This window comes from Littorina saxatilis, linkage group LG5 (genome assembly GCF_037325665.1).
Source record: "Littorina saxatilis isolate snail1 linkage group LG5, US_GU_Lsax_2.0, whole genome shotgun sequence".
Taxonomy (NCBI): Eukaryota; Metazoa; Mollusca; class Gastropoda; order Littorinimorpha; family Littorinidae; genus Littorina; species Littorina saxatilis.
Window position 1 is genome coordinate 39324652 of NC_090249.1, and position 19925 is coordinate 39344576.

General features: G+C 42.4%; 1 protein-coding gene across 1 annotated transcript in view; it reads left to right on the plus strand.

Annotated features, from left to right (window-relative positions):
• Positions 1-19925, plus strand: part of LOC138967097 (uncharacterized) — a 128278-nt gene that overhangs the window by 47881 nt on the left and 60472 nt on the right. Inside the window, exons 22-28 of the mRNA XM_070339577.1 lie at positions 475-543; positions 4028-4137; positions 4372-4408; positions 5357-5400; positions 6673-6781; positions 14405-14440; positions 18376-18474. Of these exons, the coding sequence (XP_070195678.1) occupies positions 475-543; positions 4028-4137; positions 4372-4408; positions 5357-5400; positions 6673-6781; positions 14405-14440; positions 18376-18474 (504 nt within the window). The remainder of the gene's footprint in view (positions 1-474; positions 544-4027; positions 4138-4371; positions 4409-5356; positions 5401-6672; positions 6782-14404; positions 14441-18375; positions 18475-19925) is intronic.

Sequence of the window (19925 nt, forward strand, 5' to 3'; positions counted from 1 at the left end):
AAAATTGTATCATAGATAAAAATGTCCACCAAAATACCCGTGTGACTTAGAATAATAGGCCGTGATAAGTAGGATATGCGCCGAAATGGCTGCGATCTGCTGGCTGATGTGAATGCGTGATGTATTGTGTAAAAAAAATTCCATCTCACACGGCATAAATAAATCCCTGCGCCTTGAATATGTGCTCGATATAAATTGCATAAAAAAATAAAAATTAAAAAGAATAAAAAAATCCCTGCGCTTAGAACTGTACCCACGGAATACGCGCGATATAAGCCTCATATTGATTGATTGATTGATTGATAATCGTAATTTTACAGGCTCCGTTAGGTTCGGTTTTGTCAGATGTTGAATTAATGGGTGATTTCAAACATTTAACCCTTTTCATTTTGTAACCAACTCAATCTCAATGGCACATCACACCATTTTCTGATACTTATGGCTTGCTGTGTGTGTTGTGTGTTTCAAACACAGGCCCGACAAAAAGAGAAACAGCGAAATCTGGAGTACAATCAGTACTTAGCCTCCAAAAGACTGCCAGCTGTGAGTATCATTAGGCAAAAAAAAAAAAAATAGGTCTGTTTACGGTAACCCGACCGACCCTAGTTTTTAGACCCGACCCTAATCTTTTTTTTGGATTGTCTGAAAAAAAAGAAAAAAACGCATTCAAAATAGAGCTGTTTGCGCTCAAACAGCAGACGACAGAAGGGAGGTAAGCTCAAAGTACTGTTTATAGTTATGTTGGGCAAAAACAGGGATTGATGAGAAGAAATGAACTGTAAAACATCATAGAGAGCGGAGAGAAAGAAAAAAAAAGGGGGGGGGGAAAAAAAAAAAAAAAAAAAAGCCGACCTACCGACCCTATTTTTTCACCCTATGTTACCGTAAACAGACCTTTTTTTTTTTTTTTGGGCCTTAACACATAAGACATAAAATATCCATCTTTTTAGAAAAAATAACATGGACATGGTGCAGTGGATGAAATCACATTAAATCCTTAGGAAACATTACTGGCTGCTCTCATGTTCACAATTGGCAAGGTTTTAGAAGAATGCACGTTTTTTGAAGACATTTGTCTATGTCACTGAAATCTGTATGCAATACTGAAGGGAATGTTATTGAAAGTTCCTTTGGGAATGTTATTGAAAGTTCCTTTGATAATTAGTGTGTGTGTGTGTGGAGGGGGGGAGCATTATGGGGGCATGGGTGGGTGTGGTTGCATGTATGTCATGGTTGTGATGTTTATTAAAAAATGGGAATTAGAGTCAAGGAAAAAGTTACATAAAAATCAACCTTTTATAAATTCTTTCTTTGTCTTCACAGAAAGTTGTCTGTGATAAATCAGGTAAAAATTAACCAAGAAATAACTCTTTGGGTCTTGAATTGTTCATTACAGTAAAACAATTTGCTTTGAAACTCACTGTAGCTGTTCACTTAATTGAAATGTTTCATCCTGTGGATCTGACTGAAATAACCTGATTCACGAACCTGCACTTTGAACTGGCTATGGCTATATACCATTGTTTGGACCTGATTCTTAATGCTTGGTGTGAATTAAGATAAACAATCTGCCCACTGGATCACCACAGTAGTCAATGGGTGTGACGATTTTCACAGGACTGTCTTTGAGAGCTAACTTTCTTTCATCTTAATCTGTGTTTGTTTGATTTGACTTTGAGTCTGAATTTAATATGCCTGTCTTAGTGTGTTTTATATGATTTAAGCACATATTATTAAGGATGTTTCTGTGCATTCTGCAAGTCTTCTGACACACAATACAAATTTTACTTCAGAATGGCATATTTGTTTGCTTGTATCTTTCCTGTCATACTATTGAGGAACAATTGTAAGAAAGTAAGGTTAAAGCTTTTTAATGCAAAAAGTATTTATTCTGGTGTCACATGTCCGATATCATCTCAGTTGCCAATTTGAAAAAGTGGGTTTTCATTGATTTGTTCTGAACAGATAACAAGCATCTTTAATTATTTCATTTACAAACAAAATCCGCATCAAATGATCACATTTACCTTCTTGTTACGAGCCTGTAAAAGTTGACTGCATTCTGTTGAGCTTTGTTCAGAAGGCCAGGCATTCTGAAGTTTCTCTCAGCCAACACATTTTCTTGAGGCACATACAGTAGTGTGAAACAAATTGTAGGAAATAATTATTTTTAGGTAAAGTGACGTGCATGAATGCTTTAGCTTACCTCTTCATTTTTTCAAGTCAGCTACAGTAAGTTAGCTACAGTACTGTTGTGGTAGCTAGGGCAGCAGTGGCAAACTGATCTCAATATATTGCAGCTTGTTGATGTTTGTTTCTATTTGTTGGTGAGAGTTTTAGGTTTTACATCTGTCATTGTTATGGCTGATATTTTTTTCTTCCTCACTTTTTGAGAATTATCAGACATCCTGATCTTGGCTGTGTGACAATAAGGTCCCATCTTGGCTGTGTTAATTAAGACGTCATTCTTTTTGTTGTTGTACTAGACTGTTTTCTTGCATGAGTAATTACCTGTTAATATGTGTACACGTGCAAGTAGAAATACATTATTCAGCAACCAACAGCAGACGAAAATGGTGTGAATGAAAAGGTTCCATTGAATCCGATCGATCTGTGTTTGTGTATGTGCGCCATGGATGCAATGTCCCACTTAAAGATAACTTCCTAGCTTCTATTCAGAAAGGGATCTGATGTACAAATTATTATATTACTTCTGATCTGCTTAGGATTTTACATGGGAATAAAGAGCATCCATCCTCATGGACACATACCAAAAATGAACAGCCTGGTTGTTTCCTGCACAGAGTAGTGATATTAAGTTTTGTAGTTGCTGAATTAACTTTGCAGACTGACTTAAGTGTGCACACATTTGAATCAGCAACAGATCTCCACTCTGTCTCTGGGCAGAAAGTAATCAGACTGTTGAATTTTGGTACATGTCCAAATGGAAGAATGATTAGTTGTGGTACACATAATTGCCTACAGAAAAGGGAAGGTACCTTTAATGTGGCAATTCCAGTGCGTCTATGCATCAGAAAATAGCCTGCTGCCACAATAGGATATTGATTGGCAGTCTGGTTCCACAGGGAATCTGCAAACGGAGAAACAATGGCGATGTTTGCGTCAGCATTGGCTGTCTAATACCGCATTTTAACATGAGTAGGGATGGAACTAGGCTAGGGCAATAGTTACCGATTGTTTGTCCACTGTTTGGTGTCATCAGCGATGGTATGATAATGTATAGGTTTTATCTGTGCGTGGTTTTTGACCAGTATCTGTTCTGATGAGCTTGAATGACAAATTGTGTATTTCGACACATTGCATAGCATTAGGCACAAGTGAAAATTTAAGCGACTGTTGTGTCAGCATTTATCTGAAGTAACTCTTTGAGAACTGTGTTTAATGATAAGAAAGGTGATTGTAATAACCAATTTGTTTTGAAGAGATTACTGCAGCTTTTTGGAAATGATGATGTTTGTCGTTTTTGCATTATCTGTGCATGTATATTTTATTTGAATGACACGACTGTTGTCACTCAAGGGAAAAACAGTAGAGTGTGGAAGGAAAAAAATAGAAAAAAAAGCATACAGAAATGATTGAAACAGAAATTAACGTCAGTTTATTTGAATCTGTGAGCAAGATTGTCATAATTTTATGTTGGTTACATCTGCATCATTTTGTTGTTAATAAAAACATTCTGCCTAGTTGGTGCACATGAATGGCTTTAGATACAACCTGTGAAAAGCTGTGAATGATTTTATACATGCATTTCCAATTTTAAGCCAAGACCAGCTTTTATTAGGGTTCTGCTGTGTTTTTGTGTGATGTATTTACGTTTTTAATAATCAGAAACTAGTCATAGATTATTTGTACAGTTCGTTTCTGCCTGAGCAATACTGTCTTTTGTTTTCTTTCTCTTGATTGAGCATAGAGTTTTTCGCTTTCTCATGAGGCTGTCTCATTTTTTGGAGAGACTGCACAAAAATAAACTTGTAAAGACGGACCACTTATTTTATTTTATTTCCAGGCCAGAGGAGACGATGGTGCAATAGTGTTAGGCGGGCCGCGCAAAGGATGGGGCACGCCAACCTATGAGGACATGCTAGAGCAGAAACGACGGGAGGAGCAACAGTACAGGTATGTGTGTGTGTGTCACTGTGTGTGTGTCTGTGTCTGAGTGACGGATAAAGAGAGTTGCGGTGTGTGTGTGTGTGTGTGTGTGTGTGTGTGTGTGTGTGTGTCACTTGCATGAGAGAGAGAGGGAGATGTCACATAGGTTTTCCTGCAAAATTAAAATGGAAAAAATCAGACAAACAAATTAATGCTGTGCATATAATGTGACTAATTTAACATGATTGTTTTCTTCTTTAGAAAAAGGAATGATCCTGGATATGACTACCCACTAGAGGTGAGTAGTGCAGTGGACCTATTCTAGTTTTGTCATACATTTAGTGTTGATGTACATTACTCAGGTTTCATATTATTACATCCAGTAGTATTATGCAGATGGTAGAATTAATACAGAATACTCTTTTAGATAGAACATTTCTGAAGACGTCTCTTTAGAATTCTTCATAGTGGTATTATACAGTCTGCAGGATTTAGTAAATAAACTTTGCTTGGGGATATAGTACGTGTGGGGTATGTTTAAATCTTTTCGTTGATGTGAAAAGGAATTTAATTTACAATTACAGGTTCCAGAGTTTTTGTCAGATGTCGTCTTTTGTGTGTGATGAGATGCAATATTACATTCTTCAAGCATTTGACTACTTGCTGCCTGTTCCAGGACAGAGTGTAAATGAATGGCAGTAAGCCATTTAATCAAATTTCATTTCTTGCTTTGCTGTGGGAAGTGTCGCAGAACATGTTGATACATTAATTATGATTTTGAGAAAATGTGTTGAATTGGTCAGGATACAATTTTCTCTGATGGAGATTGCTGTTTATGTTTTTGTTGTTTTTGTTTTTCATTATAAGCTATTTGTTGTGATTGCAAGTTACCTGTTTGTGTGTGAGGTAGTGAGTGAGGAGTTGGCATATTATTATGTGCAAGAATGATATGTTGTGCTTGTGCAAAAAAATGTCTGCCAAAGGTACAAAGCAGTTTAAATGTTCAGTATAAATGAGAGGAGTACATCAGTAACTGTTCTGAGATTGTACATCAGAGATGATTATGTTTAAGAGAGAAAACAATCAAGGTCAAAATGAAACCTGTCCATTTCAAAACTCCTGCTTCAAGACTTAATTCTCTCTTCATTGTAAGTGTCTGCATATATAATTGGCATCCATTTCAAGACTCCCTGACTGTATCAGTTTAGCTTCACTACCTCTGTTTTCTGTCTCCTTCTGCTGACAGTCTGAGAGGAAATTGGAAGAGCTTGATAAAGAGTTGGAGAAAAAGTAAGTGATAATGTGCTGTTACTGTGTTGTGTAAGGGGTTTAGGGTTAGAATATGAAAGTAAATAATAATTGAAGTTAATTTTCTTTAGGTACAGTGGTACCTGTAATGTAAGGCTCCTCTGATGTGAGGAGACCAATCCCAAATAAACCCCCCGCGGGTTAGGGGGAAGAATTTACCCGATGCTCCCCAGCATGTTGTAAGAGGCGACTAACGGATTCTGTTTCTCCTTTTACCGTTGTTAAGTGTTTCTTGTATAGAATATAGTCAATTTTTTTAAAGATTTTAGTCAAGCAGTATGTAAGAAATGTTAAGTCCTTTGTACTGGAAACTTGCATTCTCCCAGTAAGGTCATATATTGTACTACGTTGCAAGCCCCTGGAGCAAATTTTTGATTAGTGCTTTTGTGAACAAGAAACATTATTGACAAGTGGCTCTATCCCATCTCCCCCCTTTCCCCGTCGCGATATAACCTTTGTGGTTGAAAACGACGTTAAACACCAAATAAAGTAAAGAAATCCCAAATAAGGGACCTCTTCATGTGTCGGGCCTCTGTCTGTTACGTTAACTTAAGGCTTCCTCTACTTTTAGAGGACACCTGCAAGTTATGGTCATTTTTGGGATCATAGTGTGTCCTGTCCTAGTAGGCATAACTGTACATGTACTGACTTTGATGCCTTGTGGTCCTGTTAAAAAAAGAAAAATATTGACTAATTCAATTTAAAATGGGTAAACTGATCACAAAAACAGCACTAAATTATGAAGAATTTTTAATGACAATTAACAAGGTCAGTAAAAGTTGTTTGCATTTTTCACCCAGTGTAATTTTGATCATTGTTTAAGAGGGAAAATATTAAGGGGGACCTTAGTTTCATTGTTGTTGAGTTTATTGTTTGGTACTTGACTGCTAGGCGACCTGAGAGTGCCTCTAGCTACATGGGGCCTGCTCCAGATATAATGCAAGACCTGGTAAATATCGCAGCGTGTTGTCTCTGCAACTCTGGTTCTTGAACCATTCTCAGTTTCGGTGTTAGATGAATTTCTTTGGCATTCTCTGTTATATTCTGGCAAACTTTTAATTTTGATGTTTTTATTTATTATGTTTTTAAATTTTTTTAAATTTATTTATTTGTTTGTTTGACATTTGAAGTTTCTATTTCTGATTATTTACAGTTTTGCATTGAAACTGGGTTTTTTTTAACACATTTTTGTGCATGTTCACTCTCTCAACATTGTCTCGCTGTGACAGTCACTTGAATGTTGTTGCACGGTAGGAAAACTCGCTTCCGAAACGAGCGGCTGTCTCAGGGCGTCTTAGAAGACCCAGACTGGCTAACCCCTCGCAGAGGTAGAGGGCCCAACGACGAGCAGTATGACAATCTGGTAAATAAAGAGTGACGTGAACTTGATCCCTGAGTGTTCAACCCTCATACCTGCTTCATCCTTGATAAAATACTGGTTGCAATTAACAATACCTGGTGGATGTTTCCCTATTGTTTGTCTTGTGTAAAATCAGAGAAAACTAACTATCATCCCAACAATTGTTATCTTTGGTTGTGGAAAAAAGCACTTAAATTACATGTAGGCTCATTTATTTTCAGAGATATCATAACCACATTGCATAATTTTCTATGATGAAGAGATAGCATGGTAATTCTTCTTCTTCTGCTTCTTCTTCTGCTTTCCCATACAAACCTGGTAATAAAAAAAAAAGAGTTGGTGAGTCACGATCACCCATATGCAGAACTGTCAGGATTTGTTATTTTTGTCAGCCATCGTCGAACGCTGAAGAAGAAGAAGAAGAAGTTATTTTTGCAGTCATGGTAAAGAATAACAGCTGAGCACAGTTTCTTGTTCAATAGTTTTTGTAGATTTTGTTGTTTCTTCCACATACATTGAATTTAAGTGTTGAACTGAGCAAAAATGTGTGCGTTTCCTTGCATCTTCCACTAATTATTTGAGTTCATCTTTTTTTGTCACTGCATAACTGATTTATTTATTTCTTTAAATTTTAAGTTTTGTATTGTACGTGCATGTACTAATAAATGAATCCAAATGTTTGACACAACCTCTGCAAATTAAGACTTCTAGAAACCATTGAAAATTGTCCAGATAAAACACTATTCTGGGCAAATATATAAGTTATTAATTGTTGGTTAGAACGTGATTTGGCTTTAAAAGTGGAATTAAATTACATATTCTTACTCCGAATCACATAAAGCATTTGACTACGTCTGAGATGCTAGGTACTGAAAAAACGCTACCCATCAAAAAACAAACAAAGGGAAGCGACCCCTACCAAAAAGCTTGAATAGCTATGGTAACAGCCAGGTTCCCTGGGAGTTACCTCCCATATAGCTACTTCCTCTCTGTCACCACGTGACCGCTCATACTGACTTCAGCGTCTTGCAGAGAGGTTGTGTTGGAAATTTTGTGCGCTTTCTGTGGCTGCCTTTGGTGGAGTTGTTCACTTGCCGGCCACGTAACCCATCGTTCTCCTGTCAGGGCTTCGTTTGGTGAGCCCGTTCTGTTTTCACTGTGGTTTTTGTTCGTTTTCGCCTGCTGTTGCTGATATTTTGTCCCTTGGACTCTGTGTGTCAGTAACACGTGCGTTGTGCCATTTTGCTTCTGTCAGCTTGGCTGACTCGCTGTCTGTGGCGTTTAACCTGTGCTTGTTCACTGTTTCGTTGCAAGTTTGGTTCGTTTATGCGTTGTTAGTTACTGCTTGCTGTTCGTGTTTACGTTCATTCCAGTAACTTTCCTTGTATAATTTTTTGCTTGTTTACGTTTTCGTTGTTCGTCAGCATGGCTGATTCAGACAAACGTAAGGGTAAATCCGATTTGAAGGGCAAAGTAAAACCTAAATCTTCTAGCACCAAGCCTTTGGTGGTCGTGTCGGATGAAGCACGCAATACCATTTTGACGGTGCCCATTTCACCGCCTGGTCCTAGTACTCGTCCTAGTACTTCTGCCGTTACTCCGCCGCCGCCTTCTGCGGCTCCGGAGCAGGGGGCTATCATTGCCTCCTTTTTGAGTTCGTTACTCCCAGAGATACGTTCCATGGTTCAGACTGAAATGCAACGAGCGTCTCCTTCCGCTAGCGCTTTCCTTCCTGCGGAGATGGGGGGGGGTGCGTTCCCTCGCTTCCGTGGTGGTTACCTCAGCTTCCGGTCTGCATGCTCAGGCTGCTTCCGCCTCTACCACAGGCGTCTCAAGTAAGTCGAACCGGTCTGGCAGCCCTCGTGAGGCGTTCGGACATTCCCTCTCGGGAAGCGGTTCATTGGCTCAGGGTCACTCCCTGCTCTCTACTGGCAACAGTACTCCGTATGGTGAATCTGTCGCTCAGCTTCGGTGTCTGCCCTCACTAGCCCGCACCCAGTGCCGCAGTGACGGGTTTGACCGAGAACTGGCCTCCGGGCTTTACGGCTCTCAGCCGCAGTTCTCGCATTCGTCGTTTCCGCCCCCGGCGGTTTCGACGTCTGCACTTCCGGCTTCGGCCGGACACGCTGTCCCTCATCCTAGCACGTCCGCGTGGCTGCAGGAGAGGGATCAACGGCGTGAGGTTTTTGCGCTTCCGGCGCTTCAACCAGGCAGGCTGTCACTTCCCCCGGACGGGTCCGCGACTGCCTCCCACGTACATCCGGCGGCTTCGGATGGGTTTCCGTCTTACCCTATGCACTTTAGTCAGGGTTCAAGTCGGGATCACTTCCAGGATTACGGGTTTCCGGTTTCCGGTCATCTCGGGTATCCTGCCGCCGGCGTTCTGGATGACTACGGTCATGGCACTTCCTGTGACCACTCTGATGTGCAATCAGTGGCTAGTGAAGAGCCTCCTTCGGGAATGTCGTCAAGGCTGCGTGTCATCCTGGACACAGCAGCTGAGGTGACGTCACGTTATTTCCCGGAGGGCACGGCTGCGGCGGTGTCTCCCACTTCGGGGGTACCTTCGGCGATGTCGGATTTCCTGCCTGCTAAGGAGGCTAATCCTTCCTTCCGCTTCGCGGAGTCGCCGGCCATAGCCTACCACCTGTCGCAAGTCTGGGCGTCGGCCCCTAGGCGGACAGGTGGTGTGCCTTCGGACCCTGTTCCTTTTCTGGTGCCTTTCGGCACAGTTCCGGAGCAATCTCAGCCTTGGCTGGCGACGATGGCACAGACTTCTACTTTCGTGCCATTGCCTCAGCGGAAGCTTGCGCTTCCTCGGCATAGCCGGAACCTCGTTGCGTCTTACGCACTTCCGCGTTCCGTCTTGCCGGTGACGCCGGACTTGACAGCTCTTCTGGCCAAGCCAATCAAGGGCGACTCAGTGATTCCGGTGAAAGAAAGTTCTCTCCTCTCCCTGGAGGAAGTCGGACGTCAGCTGTTGGAATTGGCTTCAATTTCCGACACGCTGATTCGGGCTCTCTCTAGGTCTTTGACGGACGACTTAGTCCCGTTTACGCTCAGCGAAGAGCAGAACGCGGACGACGTCTCCTCCCTCCTCACAGCGTTGGCTAAGGTAAACGAGGAACAGACTCGTCTGTCCTCTTTACAGTACGCACACGCAGTCTTGGCGAGGAGGGAGTTGTTTCTTGCCAACTCTCAGTTTGCAGAGCAGGTTACCAGAGACACTCTCAGAGTGTCTCCGGTTGTGGAGGGCTCCTTGTTCAGCCAAATGGCGCTTGTCGCTCGGCAACAGGAGATTCAGTCCAACAAGGATTCTCAATTCCTGGACATGACTCTACAGGGCATGAAGCAAGCTAAGCCTTCCCAGCAGGGGAAGGCTCAGCCGGCCTCTCATCCCAAACCTGCTCAGAAGAGACCTGCACAGCAGAGCTCTAGAGGCGGCAAGAAACGGATGGCGTCGGGAAGGGGACGAGGCGGCTCGAGTAGCAAGCCTCACCCCCATTGAAGCGCTCCCGGTCTCACCACCCTCCCGCCCTCCACTCTGGTGATGGCGGGAGGCCCCTCCCGGGCACTTTCCCATAGGATGGTATCAGTAGACAGCCAATGGATAGTGGGAGTTGTGAGATCGGGCTTCCGTCTCTTATGGCGGGAAGAGAAGGCACCTCTTTCCCGACATCCGCCGCTCTTCAGACCCCCCTCCTCGCAGGAAGCAAGATCCGTCCTTCAGGCGGAGATTGTCTCCCTGGTGCAGAAGGGCGCGGTCGAGAGGGTCCTGGACCAAAGCTCACTGGGGTTTTACGGCCGTCTTTTCGCCGTCCCCAAAGCTTCAGGGGCGTGGCGCCCCGTCTTGGACTTATCTCTCCTCAACACTTTTTTGAGAGAGATCAAGTTCAAGATGGAGACGCCGGCCACGGTCAGGGACTCTCTGCGCCCAGGAGATTGGGCGACCTCCATAGACCTGACGGATGCATATTTCCACATTCTCATGCATCCGGCCGACCGGAAATGGCTTCGTTTCCGGTGGGGAGATCAGGTCTTCCAGTTCCGTGCGCTCCCTTTCGGGCTGTCTCTCGCACCCTGGATCTTTACCATGGTGGTGAGACAGTTTTGCGCTCTGGCGAGGTCGCAGGGGGTTCGTCTGCGGGTCTATCTGGACGATTGGCTCGTGCTGAATCAATCCCAGATAGGCTGCTCGCAGCATACCCAATCGGTTCTTCGAGAGGCTCACCTGTTGGGTTTCTCGATCAACCGGTCAAAGTCGGAGCTGATCCCGTCTCAAACGTTCACCTACCTCGGGATGTCGTTCGACACGGTTGCCTGGACTGTCCAACCCTCCCAGCGACGGGTGGACAAACTCCAGGCTCAGATCCGCTCCACTTTGCCTCTCCTGCAGGCGCCCCTCCGGTCTCTCGCCTCCATCTTGGGGCAGATGGAGTCCATGGCTCTGTTGGTTCTTCTGGGCAGGGTCCACAAACGGCCTTTTCAGGCAGCGCTGAAGCCGTTTGTGGACTCCCCTCAGGTGGACTGGAACGCCCTCGTCCCTCTCCAGGGATGGTTCCAGTCCGCGACCCTTCCGTGGCTGGACACGGAATGGATCAGCAAGGGAGTTCCGATCGCCCTACCTCCCCCGGACTTGGATCTGTTTACAGATGCTTCTCTGCGGGGATGGGGGGCACACACGGACCTACACACGGTGTCAGGTCTGTGGTCGGAGGAACAGAGCCAGTGGCATATCAACTTGCTAGAGCTGGAAGCAGTAGCTCTAGCTCTAGTCGAGTTTCTGCCCTCACTGCAGGCCAAGCATGTGCCTCTGTTTAGGCCTAAAAAAAAAATAGGTGTGGTTACGGTAACCCGACCTACCCTATTTTTAGGGGCCGATCCTATAACTTTTTATTACATTTGTCAAAAAAAACAAAAAAAAACAACAACAAAAAACGAGTGCAAAAAACGCAATGAAAGCGAAAGCGCCCGTGTCGCACACTTATTTCCCTGTCAAGTAGGTTTAATTTGTACATATTAGATAAAAAAGTTAAAAAAAAAAAAAAGTGATTGCCTACCTACCTACCCTATTTTTTTTGGCTATGTTACCGTAACCACACCTATTTTTTTTTTTGGCCTTACAGACAACACGACTGTGGCCGCCTATATCAACAAGCAGGGAGGCTCGCGGTCCCCGTCTCTCTCGGACAGGACCTGCGAGATCCTGAAGTGGTGTGCTCTTCACCACATCACGATCTCAGCCAGGTACCTTCCAGGGAGGCTGAACACTCTGGCGGACGAGCTCAGTCGCTCCGGCAGAGTGCTTCAGTCAGAGTGGACCATCACTCACGGGGCACTGCTGCGCCTTTGGGCTCAGGTCCAAAAGCCTCTCGTGGACCTCTTTGCCACAAGGTTCTCGAAGAGGCTTCCGGTGTTTGTCTCGCCATTCCCGGATCCTCAGGCTTGGCGAGTGAACGCTCTGGACATTCCCTGGACGGGCCTGGAGGCGTACGCCTTTCCGCCTTTCCCATTACTCAGCCGAGTAATTCGAAAGGCGGAGCTGGAGGGGCCGACTCTTCTTCTGCTGGTCGCCCCTCTGTGGCCGTCGCAGGTCTGGTTCCCGGACCTGCTCCGGCTCGCCCACGGGCCTCCCATTCCTCTCGCTCTTATGCGAGGGGAACTCGTGCAGCCCCGAACAGGCATTCCACACGAGGAGCCCAGTCTTCTGAAGCTTCACGTGTGGAGGTTGTTCGGGACTCACTGAGGCGCTCGGGAGCGTCATCCTTGACGCTGGATCTGGTGGACCGCTCGCACAGGGCGTCCACGGCGTCTGTTTACGCCTCACACTGGAGGTCCTGGGCCTCCTGGTGCTTGGAGAAGGGGGTGAGTTCGGTGGCGCCTCGCTCTATGCAGGTGGCCAACCACCTCTCTTTTCTTTTTTCGCAGGGTGCGTCTGTTTCCTCCTTGAGGGTCCGGCGCTCAGCTATCTCTGCGACGCTTAAGCAGATCGGTAGATCTATTAACGTCGGGGGGGTGATTGCAGCAGTAATCAAGGGTGCTGCTCTCAAGCAGGCCAGGTCCAGGTGCCCGTCCCCCAAGTGGGACCTGTTTCTGGTCTTAGCATTCTTGCGGTCTTCGGAGTTCGAACCGCTGCGGGAGGCTAGTCTGCATAATCTTACTCGGAAGACGCTGTTTCTTCTTCTGTTGGCGACGGCCCGGCGGGGTAGCGAGGTCCACGCACTGTCGGGTCTGCCAGAGGATATTTCTTTCGAGTCGGACGGCTCTGTCTCTTTGCATTTCCGTCCCGATTTTTTGGCCAAAAATCAGACTCCGGGGCAGGCCTCTCCGTTGGTTAGAGTCAAGGCACTGACCAACGCGTTGGCTCCGGACGACCCTGATTTGGCCAACTGTCCTGTTCGGGCTCTCCGTTTGTACTTGGAGCGCACTCAGCCCTTGCGTTCCAAGTCTCAGAAGTTATTGTTTCTCTCCCTTCTTACTACTCGGGAGAGAGATGTCTCAAAGGTTACGTTGGCCCGGTGGGTGACTTCTCTGATAAGGCAAGCTTACGTTTGGAGTAGCACAAACAGGGGGGGGGCGCTGCCTGCCTTTCCCCTGGACTCCCCCAGAGCCCATGAAACGAGGGCATGGGCATCATCGCTCGCAGTCCTACGCTCCATGCGCCTCGATGATGTTTTGTCTACTGCGTACTGGCGCTCTGAAGATATATTCCTGAATTATTATCTTCGGGACATTTCTGCCCTCCGCCAGGACGGCTCTCGTGCTCTGCCTGCACTTGTAGCAGCTGGTCAGGTTCTGACCAGAACGTGATGGTGAGTTTGAGTTTATTTCTTGCCCACCGCCATGTTGATGTTATCTGCTTTATGTGATTCGGAGTAAGAATATGTAATTTAATGGAAAATTTCGAAGTAAATTTTCATTTCATTAATATACTTACCCGAATCACATAGTGAATTCCCTCCCTCCTTCCCCGCTTGTGGTTTTTAGTCTTTCTGAAGCCGTATGAGCGGTCACGTGGTGACAGAGAGGAAGTAGCTATATGGGAGGTAACTCCCAGGGAACCTGGCTGTTACCATAGCTATTCAAGCTTTTTGGTAGGGGTCGCTTCCCTTTGTTTGTTTTTTGATGGGTAGCGTTTTTTCAGTACCTAGCATCTCAGACGTAGTCAAATGCTTTATGTGATTCGGGTAAGTATATTAATGAAATGAAAATTTACTTAGAAATTTTCCATTCAAGCACACTCAGTCATATGCACGCACGTACGCACGCGCATGCATACTGTGCCATACAGACATGCCTGAATGCTCACATAAACGCACACACACGCATGTACATACAATTTGTGAAGTTAGGAACAGAAATATGCATAAAGTTTGCCCTGTTGGAATGTGTGTACTTTCAAACTTTAAGCTGTTTTTATTATCAATAACAAGTTAGTTATGACTTAATAATATCAGGCTTAATTGACAAGAAGAAGAAGCAGACTTAAAAAAGACTTTGTCCCTGCTGTAACCTTGTATTGGTCCAGATAAATGCACACACATTAATTTGAGTATATTGAAAAGACAGAAATGTATAGCTTGTATTTTGATACACAAGTCGATCGTGCTCTTTTACTTTTTTAAGATGTCACGGATGCAGGACCATAATCAAAATCAGAAGGTAAACTTTGTCGTGTTTGGTTCAAGTTAAATGTCACATTTGATTTCAATGTTTTGCTTGCTGACTGAATCAAACATCATAAGAGTGTTGAAAATCTAAATCTGTGATCTTTTCACTGTGATCATAACTTAGATAACATTTTGAATCTGAGGACTCAGTTGTGGACTCATCTGAAAGTGTGTTTTGACAAGTGCGGAATTATTCATCTTTTGCAAGTTTCAGTGAGTTAAGTCAAAAGTGAAAGCAAAGTATTTTCACTGTTTGTGCTCTGGTTTCTCGTGTTGCAATATTAACTCTATTTTCCCTGTACAGACTCATTTTATTCTGTACATGTCTGTTATGAAAACCATGATCTGCAGGAGATCATGTTTGTGATTTAATCAACTATAAGTCTCATATGAAAGTGAAACAGTCTTATAATGCTGTATGCTGAAGATTAAGATGAGTTTGTAATATGTCTTTAACTTGCGGAAGTTTTAATTAAAAACAGCTTTTTCAATGAATTCAGACCTAAAATTTAAAACTTGTTGATCAGATTCTTGACCTGGTGGTATTCTCATTCTGACTGTATTTATAGGCAAGTTTGCTGGAAATGTATGCATGCATAGAAGCAAAATTTCTTGCTTTCATCTATCGCAAGATCTTCATAGCGTATGGTGGGCATATGTCAATAGTTATCGCCACACCGCATGTCCAGGTTATTATTACTATGCTTGCCATTATTTTAAGGCAGATTGTCACTGGTACAAATTAGGTGCAATATCAGAAAAGGGTTTCAGCTTTCAGGCAGCTGAATTCCTGTTAATAAGGAGTATAATAAGTTCTTGCGGATTGTTTTTGCATGAATTTGTTGAATGCATGTTCTTTCAGTGACAAACAAAAACTGCAAGACGGTCATTTCATGAAGGTGCAATGAGTGATCGAGCTCATATTCTTCAGCAGTATTGCAAGCAACAGCAGCTCCAACCACTGTTGTGGAATTTTGACTTTGCACTGTCAGTCTTGAACACAAACAGCCTTTTTTTGTATTTAAAAGTTTAAAAGTTTGTGGGAAGAAAGAAACTTATTTTAATTAGATCCAAGCAGATATGTGAAAGATGATGTTAATGTATGTGAATATATACGTACAATTGCACTGGAAGTAGTGAGTACGTGACTTTGATGTAAGCTAGTGCCTGCATACGTAAGTGTTGTTGATATTTGGTTGTTTTTTTCTGTCATGAAAATGGTCTCACAGTCTCAGCATCCAAACACTGATGCTTCTTTGCATGCAGTTTCAACTTGGACAGTGTCTTAGTTCACGGATTTTTTATCTTCGTTCTAAAATTGACACGGACAAACTAGCTGTGCATGCAGTTCAAAGATATTCCCTTATGCAGCATTTTCCCCCTGCACTTATTTTATTGGTCAAGACTACAAGTAATAAAATTATAAATTAAATGTCATATTCGATTGTTCATACAATCATTTGTGAGGTTGACAAAGAAGATTACAGCTAATCTTCATGTTTGTATTTTATTAACTGTAGACATAGGAAAGAAAAGGATGATGAAACTGGGCAAATTCTTATCTTAAAAAAAAAAAAGAGAATAAGTCAGACTAAAAGCTGAGCTATGCATTGTTCAGCATACATTTTAGCTGTTAGATATTCTTTATGTGAAATAGAAATCAATTTTTAAAGCCAGTTGCTTTTTGCGCATGCTGCATGCCGAAGGATGACGCTTATATATTGCCTGCAAGAGAGAAAGAGGTACTCAAGTGATAATTGCATGTCCACATGTGTGAGATTTTATCAGTAAGCATTGTATATCAAATCTGAAACATTTGTGTAATATTCTTAGACCGTCTGTATTAGGTGTTGTTTGGCTCGATGTTGTAACTATGTACAGTGGGTTTTTTTTCAAGTACATATTATTGTTTTCATTGAGACTGGCTTTTCTTGAAACATGTTCTAAGTTTCATTAAGGGAGTTACGACTAAACTGCTTAATTTGATTTTGAACTGAGCATTGCTTGGATAGCAAATGGATAGCATGATGATTTCTTCTGCTCAACTAGATTTTCAGAAATTGAAATCTTTTTATGTATTTTCATGTACAAATATATTATCATGTATACACGTGAAATCTTTCTGGCCTGTTAACTGTATACACATTTTAAATAAATATGTACTGTTGAGTGGTTTAATCAATTAGCCAAACTGACCAGTTTACCCTCTTCAGGATTATAACTGCTGAACTGTAAATAAAAATGTGTTATATTTTCTTGCATGTGTGCATTATATGTGTTTCTACTTTTCGCTTTGTATGTTATGGCTGAGTCTGCATGATAGAAGCTGAGCTATTAGTTGGATTTTTGTCTAGCTGATTGGACCCTTGGTTATACTTCAGGTTCTGAAAATTTTAAGTTATCAGGTTGGCGTTTTTGGAGACTTAAAAATGAGGAGAAATTTGTTCTAGAAGAAAACTTTAACAGTATTTCATTTTATGTTTAAGTTAATAATCTTGCAATTTATGTCCTAGCTGTTGTTGTTTAAAAAGATTTAATCTGTTTATTATAGGAGTGTGCTTTAATGCTTTAAGTTTTGGCAGTTTTATTTTCATGGATTTTGATGCATATCAATATATGTGCACTTTTAATTGTTTGCAATATGTTGCCTAGTACATGTACATCACAACAGAATAGTTGGACATGAGAATTAATTGTAAAGCCAGCTAGCAATTTACTTGTTCATCACTTAAGACATGTTGCTATATCCTTGGTGATGCAAGATGAATTATTAATGCGTCAGTTTAAATTAAAGCCAGATCTTAGGTGATGTACCAATGAGCTTGAAAGAGTTTTACTGATGATGCGTGATCCTCCTTCTGCACTTCTGAATTTCAGCACAAAGATCCGTTTGGCTGTTGCACTGTGTATAATGTTCTAGGTGAAATGGTTACGTCACATCTTTTAAGTAGGTTTTTTTATTTTTATTTATTAAAACTTGAAAGCTTTTTGTAATTGTCATGTCAGACTCAAATTCTGAGTAATAGTCGTTGAGGCTTTTTAGTAGACTAGTCACCACAGCATGCATAGATTGTTGTTTTATGTAGCTCCTAAATTGTTGTTAATGTGCATTATATTATCCTCATTTACCTCACATTTCATGCATGTGGCATTTTCTTTTCCCAGCTTCATAAATCTCAGTTATATTATGCTAGAGTGCATCAAGTATTTTGGTGTGACTTCGTTGTTTTCCTGTTCCTTAAAAATTGTGTGTCAAAACTGAGATCTTGAGACTGATATTACCCCCCGCGGGCTAGGGGGAGTCCCATATTGGTTGGGACGAGAAAGAATTTACCCGATGCTCCCCAGCATGTCGTAAGAGGCGACTAACGGATTCTGTTTCTCCTTTTACCCTTGTTAAGTGTTTCTGGTATAGAATATAGTCAATTTTTGTAAAGATTTTAGTCAAGCAGTATGTAAGAAATGTTAAGTCCTTTGTACTGGAAACTTGCATTCTCCCAGTAAGGTAATATATTGTACTACGTTGCAAGCCCCTGGAGCAAATTTTTGATTAGTGCTTTTGTGAACAAGAAACAATTGACATTAAGTGGCTCTATCCCATCTTCCCCCTTTCCCCGTCGCGCTATAACCCTTCGTGGTTGAAAACGACGTTAAACACCAAATAAAGAAAGAAAGAAAGACTGATATTGTATGATAATTATGGATATAACTGTATTACTCTTGACTGATATTGTACCTTTTGTTGTTGTTATGAGTAGGAGTTCTCCAGTTTCAAATTATTGTGTTGATTTTGTGAATAAAATTGATTGATTAAATGTTGTTTGATGTTCCATTAGCTTTAAAATTAGTATGTTTTTTTTACAGCACTAAAATTACCACTAGTTTGATTTTTACTTTGTGTTCACCTTTGCACTAATCCTTTGACAGTACACCATGCTATCACAGCGACCATTGCCCTCTGTGTATGACCCTTCCTCTTCACCCTGGGTCAATCGTGTCTCTGCTAATAACACTCCTAGGTTTGCTGTGAGTTGTGAAGACTTGCATGTTTTTAGTTAGAACGTACATGATTCTTGTTGCAGTAAGGCATTTTGCAGGGCTGGGCACCAAGTGATTGTTGACCGGCAGATCTTAGATTTAAGTCTGCAGTTGCTGTTGCAAAACTCACTGTAAACATGATTTGCTACTGTTAATAGCAATTCCACTGTCCCAGTTGGTCGTAAAACCCTGCAGCTGTCATTTGGCAAAAAGTGAAAGCGACAAGTGCCCAGCTTTGATTTGGAACAGAATTGATGGATACCCTGAGATTTATAATTGGAACAAGGATAGGAAGAACTGAAATGGCTCCAGCTTTGCTGTGCATATTTTAGCTGACGATTTTGAAGGGTAGGCCGATTCCTTCCTGTGTAAACCATCATGTATGCCATGGTATTGATCGGTTGGAGCTAATCTTCCTGTGCAGAGTGGGAATTTTGTGATGAATTAATTTAGCAAATTGACACTGGTGTCAGTTACAAAATTAATTCATTAAAAAAATTCCAACCGGGCTGTACAAAAATGAGTCAGTCGGTGTTAAAGCTTTGACAGTGTCTGAACTGAATGATCGGATCAAGAAGGAAGGTACCTTGAAATAATTCACCTGATCAGAATACCTTGGCTGCAATAAAATAGAATATATATGAGACATACATTTAACAATAACAGCTCACAGGGGCGGATCTGGGGGGGGGGTGCAATGGGTGCAATTGCACCCCCCCCAGCGGGACAAAAAAAAAAAAAAAAAAAAAAAAAAAAGAAGAAAAATGTATCACCTGAAAATAGCACTTTACACGCTCAGATTGCACCAGATTGCACAATTTTGCTTCCTTTTTGAGTCACTTGAGAAAAAGTGACTCTATGTAATCGGTCAGTGTTAGTCTGTCCGGCCGGCCGTCCGTAGACACCACCTTAACGTTGGACTTTTCTCGGAAACTATCAAAGCGATCGGGCTCATATTTTGTTTAGTCGTGACCTCCAATGACCTCTACACTTTAACGATGGTTTCGTTGACCTTTGACCTTTTTCAAGGTCACAGGTCAGCGTCAAAGGAAAAATTAGACATTTTATATCTTTGACAAAGTTCATCGGATGTGATTGAAACTTTGTAGGATTATTCTTTACATCAAAGTATTTACATCTGTAGCCTTTTACGAACGTTATCAGAAAAACAAGGGAGATAACTAGCCTTTTCTGTTCGGCAACACACAACTTAACGTTGGGCTTTTCTCGGAAACTATAAAAGTGACCGGGCTCAAATTTTATGTGAACGTGACTCATTGTGTTGTGAATAGCAATTTCTTCCTGTCCATCTGATGCCTCATATAATATTCAGAACTGCGAAAGTGACTCGATCGAGCGTTTGCTCTTCTTGTTAAAAAAAAAATTCGGGGGGGCATGCCCCCGGACCCCCCTAGCATGCTCGGCGCTTCGCGCCATCG